The following is a 16,762-nucleotide window of genomic DNA, read 5'->3' on the forward strand; positions in this document are numbered from 1 at the left end:
TCTCAAATAATGGATTATAGTCAAGTAGAAAGATTTTTAAAAATTTATTTAGTGCCCTGTAACATGTACTGCAACATTCTAAAATGGTTTACAAATATGTGTTACTTTTGATCAATGGGTATTATTATTGCATTGGAAAATGTGGGGGATTACCAAGTATGTGAGATCTCTCACATAGCGAGGAAGTGGTAGAGTAACTAGTTTAAATTATTTTAGCTGTCTTTCACATGAACAATTGCAATGGTTTTCTCAGCTTTGTTTTTTTCACACATTTCATTACACCTATATGGGAAATGTGATGCACTCTTTTATCTAGGAATACAGCAACAAATACATTCTATTTCTGCCAACAAGCCATGAAATGACATTCAGTGCTCATTCCCAGCATAAAAGCAAAAACCTGTCATCAGAGCTGAATTTCTACGGATGTACTATGGTGAGCATTCTAACTGGCTGCATCACAGTCTGGTAAAGTGGGGGAGAGCACTACACAGGATCAAAAGCTGCAGAAAGTTGTAAACTCAGGTTAGCTCCATGAGCATAAAGGACATCTTCAAAGAGTGATGCTTCAAAAAGGCAGTATCCATCATTGAGGACCCCCATTACCCAGGACATGCCCCGTTCTCATTGCTACCATCAGGAAGGAGGTACATGACCCTTAATGGTACTCACTCAACGATTCAGTAACCGCTTTTGTTATCTATTACAGTGTATTGCTACTGCAAAATCAACACATTTCAAGACATACGCAGCGATACTAAATCTGATTCTGATACTGAAATTGGGAGACAGATCGTGAGATTGGAGAGAGGAAGTATGTGGGGTAGGGAGAATGAGATATGAGAGTGAGTTACTTTATCTTATCGAGTTCAGTATGTGTGTGCATTCAGGCTTCTGTACCCCCATCCTAATGATAGCAATGAGAAGAGCCTTTTGAGGCATCACTCCTTGAAGATGTCCTGGATACTACGGAGGCTAGTGCTCATGATATAGCACTCATCTCCATAATACTTTCCAAATATAAAAGGAAACATAAAATAAGGTGACTTTCTTGATGTGTCATTTTCTTTAGTTTTTGGAAGAAATCAGTGATGCAGTGATGTGTTTTGCCAAATGGGAATGGTTTCAAGAGGATGCTGTTTTAAAAGAAGTTACTTTGCAGAAATTTAAATAGGAGGTGGATAGTGGGGTTAAAAAGTGCAAGAGAAAACATTTATAACTTTATGGTGTAGCTTTATGTTCAGCTCCATTTTGTTTTCTGCTCCCATTTTCTTCACCCCTATTACCGACAACCGTTCAACCTTCAATTTGTCCTCCTCTTTTCATTCTTTGTATTACTCTCCCCTTTTTATTCTTTTCGGCCTCTCAGATTTTTGTCTGTTCTACTCCCTTTCAGCATTTACCCTCCTTTATTTCCACCGCCCTTAATCCGCATTCCCCATTCGCTCTATTTCTCTTCCATATTTCCCTCCAGTGCAATACTTCCTGCTCCTCGTGGTAAACAAAACGACATACTTTCGTAGCAACTTTTACCACCAATCAAGACAGTACCCAGCTGCTAATTGATGTCTTAATCCAGCTATCAAACTTCGGAGAGGGAGGATCTAAATTGGGTCCAATGGCAGCACAGATTTCTCAGTGGAAGTGGGCGGGTGGTGTGGGAGCCGGAAGTGCTCCAGCCTCCTCCGCCTGTGGTGGTGGTGGTGTTGGTGTTGGTGCTGTTTGGAAATCCATTTTCTTAATGTTTAAGCTGTTGGTACAGAAAGGATCGCGCCCATGCAGATCATTGCAGTGAGGAGGGAGCATGTGCGGAGATTCGGACTCTTTCTTCTGATTGTAGTGCTTCTGGTTTTGTACAGATTCAGGTACTGAGTGGGAAGTCTGCAACGTAATGGTGGCTTCTTTATTTATCGTTCCTCACTTCTCCACGCACGTACACCTTTCTTTTGCAGGTGTACTCTAAGGGGTTGCATTTGCTGTCCTGGAAGGGTAACCCGCAATTCCACGGGATGTCCCAAACTGCTTTCGAATTGCAATGTATGTTAGGGGACTTCTCAAAAACGTTTTCAAAACTACACGATAAAAATCACAACAGTGACACTGACAACAGTGTCATGCTTCTGTTTGAATTGGCTACCTCAAGTAAAGGATGTCAGAGCTGGTCTGATGGAGCAGCATTAAATAACCCTGGAGACTATCGTCGGGGGGGGGGGAGGGGTAGTTGCTGCACGTAAAAGTAACAGTAAATGAAAATCTAGTAGATTGAATGTGGAGATTAGAGGGGTCATGACATAGTGGGGACGATCATATAACAATCACAGCACGGAAACAGGCCATTCCGGCCCTCCTAGTCCGTGCCGAACTCTTAATCTCACCTAGTCCCACCTACCCGCACTCAGCCCATAACCCTCCACTCCTTTCCTGTCCATATACCTATCCAATTTTACCTTAAATGACACAACTGAACTGGCCTCTACTACTTCTACAGGAAGCTCATTCCACACAGCTATCACTCTCTGAGTAAAGAAATACCCCCTCGTGTTTCCTTTAAACTTTTGCCCCCTAACTCTCAAATCATGTCCTCTCGTTTGAATCTCCCCTGCGCTCAATGGAAACAGCCTATTCACGTCAACTCTATCTATCCCTCTCAAAATTTTAAATACCTCGATCAAATCCCCCCTCAACCTTCTACGCTCCAATGAATAGAGACCTAACTTGTTCAACCTTTCTCTGTAACTTAAGTGCTGAAACCCAGGTAACATCCTAGTAAATCGTCTCTGCACTCTCTCTAATTTATTGATATCTTTCCTATAATTCGGTGACCAGAACTGTACACAATATTCCAAATTTGGCCTTACCAATGCCTTGTACAATTTTAACATTACATCCCAACTTCTGTACTCAATGCTCTGATTTATAAAGGCCAACGTTCCAAAAGCCTTCTTCACCACCCTATCTACATGAGACTCCACCTTCAGGGAACTATGCACTGTTATTCCTAGATCTCTCTGTTACACTGCATTCCTCAATGCCCTACCATTTACCCTGTATGTTCTATTTGGATTATTCCTGCCAAAATGTAGAACCTCACACTTCTCAGCATTAAACTCCATCTGCCAACGTTCAGCCCATTCTTCTAACTGGCATAAATCTCCCTGCAAGCTTTGAAAACCCACCTCACTATCCACAACACCTCCTACCTTAGTATCATCGGCATACTTACTAATGCAATTTACCACCCCATCATCCAGATCATTTATGTATATTACAAACAACATTGGGCCCAAAACAGATCCCTGAGGCACCCCGCTAGTTACCGGCGTCCATCCCGATAAACAATTATCCACCACTACTCTCTGGCATCTCCCATCTAGCCACTGTTGAATCCATTTTATTACTCCAGCATTAATGCCTAACGACTGAACCTTCTTAACTAACCTTCCATGTGGAACTTTGTCAAAGGCCTTGCTGAAGTCCATATAGACTACATCCACTGCCTTACCCTCGTCAACATTCCTCGTAACTTCTTCAAAAAATTCAATAAGGTTTGTCAAACATGACCTTCCACGCACAAATCCATGCTGGCTACTCCTAATCAGATCCTGTCTATCCAGATAATTATAAATACTATCTCTAAGAATACTTTCCATTAATTTACCCACCACTGATGTCAAACTGACAGGTCTATAATTGCTAGGCTTACTTCTAGAACCCTTTTTAAGCAATGGAACCACATGAGCAATACGCCAATCCTCCGGCACAATCCCCGTTTCTAATGACATCTGAAAGATCTCCATCAGAGCTCCTGCTATCTCTACACAAACTTCCCTCAAGGTCCTGGGGAATATCCTGTCAGGACCCGGAGATTTATCCACTTTTAAATTTCTTAAAAGCGCCAGTACTTCCACCTCTTTAATTGTCATAGGTTCCATAACTTCCTTACTTGTTTCCCACACCTTACACAATTCAATATCCTTCTCCTTAGTGAATACCGAAGAGAAGAAATTGTTCAAAATCTCTCCCATCTCCCTCGGCTCCACACATAACTGACCACCCTGATTCTCTAAGGGACCAATTTTATCCCTCACTATCCTCTTGCTTTTAATATAACTGTAGAAGCCTTTCGGATTTACTTCCACCTTATTTGCCAAACCAAACTCGTATCTTCTTTTAGCTTTTCTAATCTCTTTCTTAAGATTCCTTTTACATTCTTTATATTCCTCGAGCAATTCCTTTACTCCATGCTGCCTATATCTATTGTTGACATCCCTCTTTTTTCGAACCAAGTTTCTAATATCCCTTGAAAACCATGGCGCTTTCAAACCTTTAACCTTTCCTTTCAACCTAACAGGAACATAAAGATTCTGTACCCTCATAATTTCACCCTTAAATGACCTCCATTTCTCTATTACATCCTTCCCATAAAACAACTTGACCCAATCCACTCTCTCTAAATCCCTTCGCATCTCCTCAAAGCTAGCCTTTCTCCAATCAAAAATCTCAACTCTAGGTCCAGTCCTGTCCTTCTCCATAATTATATTGAAGCTAATGCTATTGTGATCACTGGACCCGAAGTGCTCCCCAACACATACATCTGTCAGCTGACCTATCGCATTCCCTAACAGCAGATCCAACACTGCCCCATCTCTAGTCGGTACTTCTATGTATTGTTGCAAAAAACTATCCTGCACACATTTCACAAACTCTAAACCATCCAGCCCTTTTACAGAATGAGCTTCCCAATCTAAGTGTGGAAAATTAAAATATCCCACAATCACCACCTTGTGTTTACTACAAATATCTGCTATCTCCTTACACATTTGCTCTTCCAACTCACGCTCCCCATTAGGTGGCCTATAATACACTCCTATCAGTGTTACTACACCTTTCCCATTCCTCAATTCCACCCAAATAGCCTCCCTAGAGGAGCTCTCTAATCTATCCTTCCAAAGCACCACCATAAGATTTTCTCGGACAAGCAATGCAACACCTCCTCCTCTGGCCCCTCCTACTCTATCACACCTGAAGCAACTAAATCCAGGAATATTTAGTTGCCAATCACACCCTTCCTGCAACCATGTTTCACTAATAGCTACAAAATCATAATTCCAGGTATCAATCCACGCTTTAAGCTCATCCACCTTTCTTACAATGCTCCTAGCATTAAAATAGAAACATTTAAGATACTCTCCACCTCCTCCTCTCTTTTCATCCCTAACAATGCATTCAAATTTATTATCCTTTTCTTTCTTCTCCCCTACATCTTTGGGCTGAGCGCATCCCTTCTCCATCACCTGCCTTTCCTCCCTCACACACTGTCTACTTACTTGCTCTACTGGTGAACTAACCTCCTCACCCATAGTTTCCTCAAATTGATTCCCGCCCCCCCCCCCCCATCTTACTAGTTTAAAGTCTGCCCTGTAGCCCTAGCAAACCTCCCCGCTAAGATATTGGTCCCCCCAGGATTCAAGTGTAACCCGTCCTTCTTGAACAGGTCACACTTGCCCCAGAAGAGGTCCCAATGATCCAGAAACTTGAATCCCTGCCCCCTGCTCCAATCCCTCAACCACGCATTCATCCTCCACCTAATTCCATTCCTACTCTCACTGTCGCGTGGACAGGCAGTAATCCCGAGATTACTACCTTTGCGGTCCTTCTTCTTAACTGCCTTCCTAACTCCCTATACTCTCGTTTCAGGACCTCTTCCCCTTTCCTACCTATGTCATTGGTACCTACATGTACCACAACCTCTGGCTCCTCACCCTCCCACTTCAGGATATCTTGGACGCGATCAGAAACATCCCGGACCCTGGCACCAGGGAGGCAAACTACCATCCGGGACTCCCGATCACCTCCACAGAACCGCCTGTCTGAACCCCTGACTATCGAGTCCCCTATTACTATGGTCCTCTTTCTTCTATCCCTACCCTTCTGAGCTACAGGGCCGTCCTCTGTGCCGGATGACGGGGACCATTTTGGTAATATGTCTAGAACACTCCTTTAAGTTGTTACGTTGTGTCATAATAAACTTTCAAGTGAGCCCAGTGAGCAGACGAATGCAAAAGGAAGAGCCAGGAAATGGGTTATTGGAGTTTGCCGTATGTAGACTGTGTGAAACTGTCATTTAAGATCCACAACATTGGAGCTGAACAATGCATGGGGAAGGAAGGTGATACTGCTTTTGGCGATAGGTTGGAGGCACGTGATATACTGTACAACTGCGGGTCTTGAATTACTGCTGAGATATCAAGTGGCAGCATTATATAGACCTTGAAGAGACAATGCAATGTGCTGTCATTGGGAGTTGATGAGAAGTGTTAACTGTGCTTGTATTCTAAGGAGGATACAGGATTGCAACTAGCAGGGTGAGACTGTCGGAGAGCTTTGCATAGAGTATTCCAAGATCTATCAGTGGACACTGGCAGGTCACAATGATTGCTAAAGGCAGGAGACATATGGATTGTGCTGGTGGAAATAATGGTTGCCGTTCCAGATGATTAACCTTCAAAAAATTCAAAAATGCAAACCTTACGGTTGCCATTGAATAGGGTACAGTTTATTTCAATATAATACTCCAAGGCTAATTGTGACACTTAACTGAGTACATGCTGCATCAGGTGGGGTTGGGTGGTATCAAAATACTTCCAACAATCAATTTAATGGGCCCGAAGCTGCAGCTTGGGTGAGGTAGTTACAGAAACTGTGAAAGGCGGATGGCTGCAGTGGAACTGCGTGCAGTTGGCGCGTGGCCTAGTGGATAAGGCATCGGTCTAGTGATCTGAAGGTCACTGGTTTGAGCCTCAACTGAGGCAGCGTGTTGTGTCCTTGAGTAAGGCATGTTGCTCTGCAATGACACTGGTGCCAAGCTGCTTGGGTCCTAGTGCCCTTCCCTTGGACAACGTCGGTGGCGTGGAGAGGGGAAGGCTTGCAGCTTGGGCAACTGCCGGTCTCCCATTCAACCCTGCCCAGGCCTGCACCCTGGAAACCTTCCAAGGCGCAAATCCATGGTCTCACGAGACTAACGGATGCCTATTCCTATTAGAAATAACTTGAATAGTGACATCACTGAAAGTGACAGGCCTGCTTCAGAGACCACTGGAAATACAGTTGTCAGCAGTCTTACGAAGAAAAACATTCATTTTATTTTAGTAAGTCCAACAAACTAAGGCAAGTCATGTAAAGATAGATCATGCAAATCAGGCAGCCAATCTTTGGAAAATATTGGAGTTTCTTTCAGGGGGAACGTGTTTTCAGGTGAATTTGAATTGACTTTATTTCTTACACCCTTCACATACATAAGGAGTAAAAATCTTTGTTACGTCTCCATCTAAATGTGCCATGTGCAATCATAGTAACTTATAATAAATAGAACAGTCAATGTAATATAGAGTACACTCAAATCAGCATGAGTTCATCAGTCTGATGGCCTGGTGGAAGAAGCTGTCCTGGGACCTGTTGGTCCTGGCTTTTATGCTGCGGTACCATTTCCTGGATGGTAGCAGCTGGAATAGATTGTGGTTGGGATGGCTTGGGTCCCCAATGATCCTACGGGGCCCTTTTTACACACCTGTCCTTGTAAACGTCTTGAATAGTGGGAAGTTCACAACTACAGATGCGCTGGGCTGTCTGCACCACTCTTTGCAGAAACCTGCGATTGAAGGAAGTACAGTTCCCATACCAGGCAGTGATGCAGCCAGTCAGGATGCTCTCAATTGTGCCCCTGTAGAAAGTTCATAGAAATTAGGGGCCCATACCAAACTTCCTCAACTGTCTGAGGTGAAAGAGGCGCTGTTGTGCCTTTTTCACCTCGCAGCTGGTGTGTACAGACCACATGACGTCCTCGGTGATGTAGATGCCAAGGAACTTGAAGCTGTTTACCCTCTCAACCCCAGATCCATTGATGTCATTAGGGGTTAGCCTGTCTCCATTCCTCCTGTAGTCCACAACCAGCTCCTTTGTTTTTGTGACATTGAGGGAGAGGTTGTTTTCGTGACACCACTGTCAGAGAGATGACTTCTTCCTTGTAGGCCACCTTGTTATTGTTTGAAATGAAGCCAATAAATGTAACGTTGTCGGCAAATTTAATTAGCAGATTGGAGCTGTGGGTGGCGATACAGTTGTGAGTATACAGGGAGTAAAGGAGTGGGCTCAGTGCGCAGTCCTGTGGGGCTCCTGTATTGAGAGTCAGCGGGTTGGTGGTGAGGGATTGTAAGAGTAATAAGACTTCCTTTAGAGGTGTTGGAAGGATGAGTAACTGTGTCTTTGATAAAGTTAATAGACTATTTTTCATATATTAAAGGCTGTGAAGATGATGATGCTGAAACAGTACTTTTGCATAGTAGAAACGCAGGGAATGTGACCAGTTAGAAAGTGGCAAATCTCGTCTGTTGAACAAACATCCTTGAAACCATAAATTACAAATATTTGGCCAAATGGTCCTGACGATGACAAGTAGAAAATGGCACTGCAATGGACAACTTAAAATCTAGAACATGTTGAATGCTGAGTTGCCTTGATCCATTACTCAAGTCTAAGTTACTGGAGGCCCAGTAACTTCCATTTGTTATGAATCTTGAGGAAAAATCTAATTATATTCTTGCTATATTAATGGATGGTACAGTAGTACAACTAGTTGAACTACTGCCTCATGATGCCAGGAATCTGGCTTCAGTCCTGACCTTGTGAGTGCACACTCTCCATGTGATCATGTGGGCTTCCTGTGGGAGCTTCAGTTTCCTCCCACGTCCCAGGAGTATGTAGATTGTTAGGTTAATTGGCAATTGTAAATTACCCCTAGTGTGTCAGGGAGTTGTATGATCTGATGATAGCATTGACTTGATAGGCCCAAGGGCCTATTTCTTAACTTGCAGCTTAAAAGGAGGCCATTGGCCAAATGATTCTATGCTGTCAATGTAATTCCATTTACTCCACATTTTTTTTTCTCTGTATCACATTCTCTTGATGCTTTCATTAATTATGGAAGTAATTTACAAACCCACATATCATGTGGGTGTAAACAGGAGCTTCTGGAGGAAATCATGCTCCCACAGTGTCAGAGGTCATGATTGAACTTGAGTTGCTGAAGCAGTTAAGGCCATAAGTTATAGGAGCAGAAGTAGGCCATTTGGCCCATTGAGTCTGCTATGCTATTCAATCATGGCTGATCCAATTCTTCCAGTCATCCCCACTCCCCTGCCTTCTCCCCAAACCCTTTGATGCCCTGGCTAATCAAGAACCAATCTATCTGCCTTCAATGCACCCAATGACTTGGCCTCCACAGCCACTCATGGCAACAAACTCCACAGATTTACCACCCTCTGACTAAAGTAATTTCTCCGCATCTCCGTTCTAAATGGACATCCTTCAACCCTGAAATCGTGCTCTCTTGTCCTAGAATCCCCTACCATGGGAAATAACTTTGCCATATCTGATCTATTCAGGCCTTTTAACATTTGGAATGTTTCTATGAGATCCCCCCTCATTCTCCTGAGCTCCAGGGAATACAGCCCAAGAGCTGCCAGACGTTCCTCATACAGTAACCCTTTCATTCCTGGAATCATTCTTGTGAATCTTCTCTGAACCCTCTCCAATGTCAGTATATCCTTTCTAAAATAAGGAGCCCAAAACTGCACACAATACTCCAGTGTGGTCTCACGAGTGCCTTATAGAGCCTCAACATCACATCCCTGCTCTTATATTCTGTACCTCTAGAAATGAATGCCAATATTGCATTTGCCTTCTTCACAACCGACTCAACCTGGAGGTTAACCTTTAGGGTATCTTGCACGAGGACTCTCAAGTCCCTTTGCATCTCTGCATTTTGAATTTTCTCCCCATCTAAATAATATTTCTTCCACCAAAGTGCATGACCATACACTTTACAACATTTTATTTCTGTTACGAACCCCGTAACCGGGTCACTTACCAGCAAAGATAAAGAGGTCCGTTGAAGTCTGATGGTACTATTTTTAACAGTATTTGTTAGTAAAAATACACAAAAATAATATCAATGCAAACATACAGATAATATACGTCATCAATACTAAATCTAAAAGTGCGGGTATACTAATAGTCAATAAGAAATAAGCTCTATCGTTGTCTAGGGGATAATGTATTGTCCGATGGAAATATAAAAGTCACTCAGTTCATTCAGGCTGCAGCCTTTGGTTGGAGTCAAGAGAGAGATTTTTAGAAACTTGCCAGCTTTTCCTTTTAATGATTTCGAACCTTCGAGAGTTCCGTTGGTGTGGCCTCTGTTTTAGCCAAAGCCGTTCTTCCGTAGCGAGCCCGCCAATTCCCAGGCAAGGGAACAGGATGCACGCGAGCCCCACTGGCTGTCGCTATTAAACGCTGTCACGGGATTTCTAGCGTTTCTCCTGGTGTGTCTGAAGGGGTTGTTCCCCAGACCCTCTTTTATCCTTACTCACGGGGTCTCAGATGTCAATCAGGTTGGGATGATGCAATCCCTCAACCAGCCCACTCTGGTCACCCCCTGAGGGCTTCAATGAATAGTACAGTACTCAATACACAATTCCGTCTCCAAGAGACAATAGCTATTAGCAATGGTTCCGTCTTGCTGAGGCCAGGACACATTCCAAACCCTTGTGGATTCTGCAGGTCTCTCTCTCATTTCCTGGGTCCCAGGCCTGAATTAATAGTGATCTTGCAATTCTCAAAAAAGGAGGGGGCTACTTTGTACCCTTCGGCCCCTCAGAGTTGTGGCACATTCGTAACATTTCATTTGCCACTTCTTTGCCCATTCCCCTAAACTACCTAAGTCTCTCTGCAGGCTTTCTGTTTGTACAACACTACCCACTCCTCCACCTATCTTTGTAAAGAAGCAGTTCTATTGGCTGTGTCAGCACTCAACCCCATAATAAGAATTTTATGTTGTTCAAGTTACTGGAACAATATGTATTCAAGTTAAGAGCAGGAATAGGCCACAGCCCCTCAACTCTACACTGCCAATAATGTGATAATGGATGATTGTAACTTCTGTAGCCCCAGTTACTCTGCTAGCCTTTCATCTCTGCATCAAGGATCATTTTATCCTGCCTGAGAAATACAGCTATTTCCAGCAAACTTTGGGGAAGAGTTCCAAAGGATGTCAAACAATAAGTACACGAAGTGCAATACAATCAGTGCACATCTTTTGTTACATTTACTGTGCCATGAAGCCAGTACGTGTTCTTATAATTCAGCACTGTTGCTCATGTTTCATCTTTATACAATGCCTCCTCAAAGTGTTTGATAGGCTATTACACAGGACCTATCCCCTCAGTATCCAGTGGCGGCAGAACCTGACATGGTGGTCCTTCCTCACAAAGCTTCCATGTGGCTGAACTAAGCTTCAGGTCATTCTGGATATTCTGTATCCTATAATGTGCCCATTGGCAGCATTCATTTAGACTTCTTACACCTGAAAGCCAATAAGTTTTGAGCAGGTTAAAGGGCTGATGAATTTCAAGTAGTGTTTAAGTGTGTATCCCCAGGGAGAGTGCCCAATTCAGAGAGTCTTCCATGACACAACTGCTCAGACAATTTCCAGACTTAAGCAATCACCCAGTCCACAAAGAAGTGGCCAGCTATCTCATCAACACTGCAGCCATCTGAACGGCAGGTTCAGGTTGGGAGTGGGAATTTGTACTGGAAGGGTCTTAAGTGGAGGGCTCCATTTCTAGATTTTTCCTCGAGAAAACATCCTTTCTATATCTACTCTGTGAAAACCCCTCAAGATTTTGTTTCAGTCGAGTACCTTACTCTTCTTTGTTCCAGCATAATCAAACTTAACTGGCTCAACAGTTCCCTTTGAGACAACCTGCCTAAGTATTAGCCTAGGAAACCTCCTCTGATCTGCTTCCAATGTGTTAAAAGCCCTCCTTTATTTTAGGAGATCAATACTATGTACAATGTTTCTGATGTAATGCCACCAATGACCTATATAATGAAAGCATTACCTTGCTTTTCTTGTATTCAGTTCCTCCTGGGGTAATAAATACATTTTGTTAGCTTCCTAATGACTTGCTGTATGTGCAGACTATTATTCTTGAGTCACTCCTCAAGACACCCAGATCCCACCATCACAGAGCACTGCAGTCACTTGTCATTCAGATAAGAATTTTGGTTTTGTTTCCTGCTAAAATAGATGCTTCCACATTTTCCTGTATTATACCAATTTTGTTAAATCTTTGTCCACTCGCTTAACATATTTATCTTCCTCTGTAGCCTACATATGTCCTTTTCACAGCTTGCCTCTCTACCTACCTTTATGTCATCAACAATTTCAGCAATCATGGTTTGTAAGGAGTTCAGACACACCACCTGTCCAAAATAAATAGATACATAAATTATTTATTGAGCTACAATGCAGAATAGGCCCTTCTGGTCCTTCGAGCCATGCCACCCAGTAATCTCCAATTGAATCCTAGCCTAATCACAGGACAATGTACAATGACCAATTAACCTACCAACTGGTACATCTTTGGAATGGGGAAAGAAACTGAAGCACCCGGAAGAAATGCATGTGGTCACAGGGAGAACATACAAAATCCTTACAGGCAGCTGCAAGAATTGAACCCAGGTTGCTGGAACTATAAAGCGTTGTGCTAACCACTACTGTACTGTGCCACCTTTCGTCATTCTTCATCACTTTACTTTTGCAGTAGTTAATTGGATTAACTACTTGGGTCAGACGGACCATCATGCACATCCCTGGACAACGGGGGCAAAAACGTCCCCAATGTCGCCCTCACCCTGATGGCTAGCTTCGTGTGTGGCTGCATCAGGTTGTGTGTGAATCCCAGGTACGTGGGCACCAAGTACCACTATGTGCCCAGGTTCTACCTGTCGCCCTGGCTACGAAGGATGGGTCTGGCCCCTTTCCCGTGCAACACCCCTGTCAGCTGGTCGTTGCCGCCATACCTGTCCTTCGTAGAGAAGTTCTTTCAGGTCAACGCCTTTGACCACAGGGCCATCAGGCAGTGGTCAGCACGTAAGGTCCTGCAGGCACTGCAGGAGAAGGACGAGATGGACACAGTGGGGTGGTTCCCTGAGCAGACCGTCCAGTTCATCTGGCAAAATGCCTCATCGCCAGACCTCACCAACAGGCACCAAGACCTCGCCTGGCTGGCGGTGAGAGGGGCCCTCCCAGTCCGATCCCTCTAAAAAACATTAGGTGGCAAAACATTAGAACTTTGAAAATGTAAAGACAGTAATGGTACCAACTGTAAAGAATTGAAAGTCTTTGAATGGTTATTGTATATAATTTTATTCTGGAATAAAGTATATTTTGTTTAATAAAAAAAACTACTTGGAAAAAAGCAAACCCTAGCTGGCTGGCTCTCCGGTCCATTCTGCTCTCCAATGGACATTAAATTGGACTACACCTGTGGCAATGAAATACTCGGCGGGAGTACAGTAACGGACGGAATCCCGGGCGCTGCCATTCAGCTGTTTATTTATGTAACAGAATTTCCCCCAAGCCATCGGACTACCAACCCACTGCCCTCTGCTGTGCCTATTGTCTTTTTTATTATTTATTGTAATGCCTGCACTGTTCTGTGTACTTTATGCAGTCCTGGGTAGGTCTGTAGTCTAGTGTAGTTTTTGTGTTGGTTTACGTAGTTCAGTGTAGTTTTCGTATTGTTCATGTAGCACCATTGTCCTGAAAAACATTGTCCTGTTTTTACTGTGTACTGTACCAGCAGTTATGGTCAAAATGACAATAAAAAGTGACTTGCCTTGGATTGGATTTGTCTAGTTTGTTGTTAATAGGTTTATACAGTTTTTTACATTGAATAGATGCCAATGTTGTAAATATGCTGGGATAACTTGGCTATAGCTGTAGCTAATTCTGCAGCACAGATCTTCAGTTCTACAGTTGGGTCACTTGGCCTTTTAACTTTTTCTCTATCCAATGTATTCAACTGGTACTTGATACCTCCTGGAGTGAATTGAAGTTGGCTTACGACTGGCTTCCACAGTCTTGAGAGAGTTGAGATGGATCTTCAAGTGCTTCAGTCTTGTCTTTAGCTGCCATTGTTCTCAGAGCTGACAACTCCTGTTATCTGGTTAGTTGTCCACCACCATTCAAGACCATATGTGGCACGTGTGCAGGGCTTTGATCTCATCCATGGCTGTGGGATCACCAGCTTTGTTAATTGTACGCTGTTTACTATGTAGTCCCATATTTTAGTTTCATCTGTTCGATATCTCATTTTTAGCTTTGCCTGGTGTTCCTGCCATGCACTTCTGCATTCCCCTTTGAACCATGGTATGTAGCACTGGTGGTATACATTACTACTACTATTGATAGTCCACGCCACCTCATTGCTGCCAAGTTTTAAGTGACCTGCTGTCATTTTCTACCACTTAACATGATTTTAATATAAAGTTCTGATAATTAAATACCTTCGAACTTGGGCGCTGAAGTGGAATTGAGTCAGATGCTGAACAAGGATATTTAGAGGTTTCTTATAGTACCATGTAACATGAGTGAATTGTGAAGACTGATATGTCTCCACCAGGAGCAGCTGTGTAAAGAAATGTAAAGAATTGGTATATCTGTGCACATCGATTGATAAGGATAAGCTGGTTGTTGCACTCCTTTCCCACTGTCAAACCAATCTGGCCATTTTATTCTTTGTAATTTCACCATCTCTGTCTGTTGTTGTGCTTCCAACCACTCTCGGTGATGGGTATCGAAGTTCCTCATTTATTCACATTATCAGTCATCCATTCACAATATACCATGGCTTTGCTAGTTTGGTCTTTCTTGTCTATGAGGATATTGGAAGTCAAACTTGGAATATAATTACTGACTTACTTTGTGCACTTGAGTGACATCCTAGAAGTTTCTTGCAGAAAAAGCCATTCAGCTAGCCAAGCAGGTTATTATCTTAATGCTCAGCTCTTGATTTGAGGTTGTATAGGTTGCAACATTGAAGAAGTTTGAAGTACTTACTAGTTTTTGTTAGGAAGAGTGAGAAAAGGCGATAAAATGGGTAAAACTAAAGAGAAGGCAAGTACAAAGAAAGGCTCGCATAGTGTCTGTGCGTAGACCATTGGAAGTGGTAGGGCAGGTTAACAAAGTGATATTTTAAAAAAAATTAAGGAAACAGTGGGAAGTTAGAGGATTGGGAAGCTTTTATAAACCAACGGAAGGCAACTAAAAAGTCATTAAGAAGGTAAAGATGGAATATGAAAGTAAGCTAGACAATAATATAAGAGGATACCAGAAGTTTTTTCAGGTACATAAAGTGTGAAAGAGAGGCGAGGGGGATATCAGACCGCTGGTGAGGTAGTAATGGGGGACAAGGAAATAGTGGATGGACTGAATACATATTTTGCATTAGTCTTTATTGTGGAAGACACTAGCAGTATGGTGGAAGTTCCAGGTGTCAGGGGAAATGAAGTGTTTACAGTTACTATAACTAGAGAGAAGTTTCTTGGGAAACTGAAAGGTCTGAAGGTGGATAAGTCACCTGAATCAGATGGTGTACAGCCCAGGGTTCTGAAAGAGGTGGCTGAAAAGATTGTGGAAGCAATAGTAATGAACTTTCAAGAATGATTAAATTCTAAAATGGTTCTGGAAGACTGGAAAATTGCAAATGTCACTCCACTCTACAAGACGGGAGAGAGGCAGAAGAAAGGAAACTATAGGCCAGTTCGTCTGACCTCAGTGGTTGGGAAGATGCTGGAGTGGATTATTAAGGCTGAAGTCTCAGGGTATTTGGAGGTGCATGATGGTTTTCTCAAGGGAAAATCTTGCCTGACAAATCTGTTGGAATTCTTTGAGGAAATAACAAGCAGGATAGACAAAAGAGAATCGTTTGATGTTGTGTACTTGGATTTTCAGAAAGCCTTTGACAAGGTGCCACACATGAGGCTGCTTAACAAGTCATGAGCCCATGGTATTACAAGAAACATTCCAGCATGGATAAAGCAGTGGCTGATTGGCAGGAGACAAAGAGAGGGAATAAAGGGAACCTTTTCTGGTTGGCTGCCGGTGATTAGTGGTGTTCCTCAGGGGTCTGTGTTGGGACCGCTTCTTTTTACATTGTACGTCAGTGATTTGGATGATGGAATTGATGGCTTTGTTGCAAAGTTTGCAGACGATATCAAGATAGGTGAAGGGACAGGTAGTTTTGAGGAAGTAGAGAGGCTTCAGATGGACTTGGACAGATTAGGAGAATGGACAAAGAAATAGCAAGTGGAATACAATGTCGGGAAGTGTATGGTCCTGCCCTTTGGTAGAAGAAATGAAAGGGTTGACTATTTTCTAAATGGAGAGAAAATACAAAAAAAAACTGAGGTGCAAAGGGACTTGTGAGTCCTTGTGTAGGATCCCTAAAGGTAAATTTGCAGGTTGGGTCTGTGGTGAGGAAGGCATAGTAATGTTAGCATTCATTTCAAGAGGACTAGAATATAAAACAAGGATGTAATGTTGAAACTTTATAAAGCACTGGTGAGGCCTCATTTGGAGTATTGTGAGCTGTTTTTGACCCCTTATCTTAGAAAGGATGTGCTGAAACTGGAGAGAGTTCAGAGGAGGTTCATGAAAATGATACGAGGATTGAATGCTTGTCATGTGAAGAGCAGTTGATAGTTCTGGTCCTGTATTCACTGGAATTCAGAAGAATGAGGGGTGACCTCATTGACACCAATCGGTTGGTGAAAGGCCTAGATACAGTGGATGTGGAGAAGATGTTTTCTATGGTGGGAGAGTCTATGACCAGAGGACACAGCCTCAGAATAGGGGTGG

The 16,762-nt window shown here is 43.0% G+C and overlaps 1 protein-coding gene across 1 annotated transcript in view; it reads left to right on the forward strand.

The window, feature by feature from the left end:
• The first annotated feature begins 1,670 nt into the window (after positions 1 to 1,670).
• Positions 1,671 to 16,762, forward strand: part of glb1l2 (galactosidase beta 1 like 2) — an 80,320-nt gene continuing 65,228 nt past the window's right edge. The window contains exon 1 of the mRNA XM_073029761.1: positions 1,671 to 1,865. Coding sequence (XP_072885862.1) covers positions 1,777 to 1,865 — 89 coding nt within the window. The 5' untranslated portion in view covers positions 1,671 to 1,776. The remainder of the gene's footprint in view (positions 1,866 to 16,762) is intronic.

The sequence above is a fragment of the Hemitrygon akajei genome, chromosome 26 (assembly GCF_048418815.1).
Source record: "Hemitrygon akajei chromosome 26, sHemAka1.3, whole genome shotgun sequence".
Lineage (NCBI taxonomy): Eukaryota > Metazoa > Chordata > Chondrichthyes > Myliobatiformes > Dasyatidae > Hemitrygon > Hemitrygon akajei.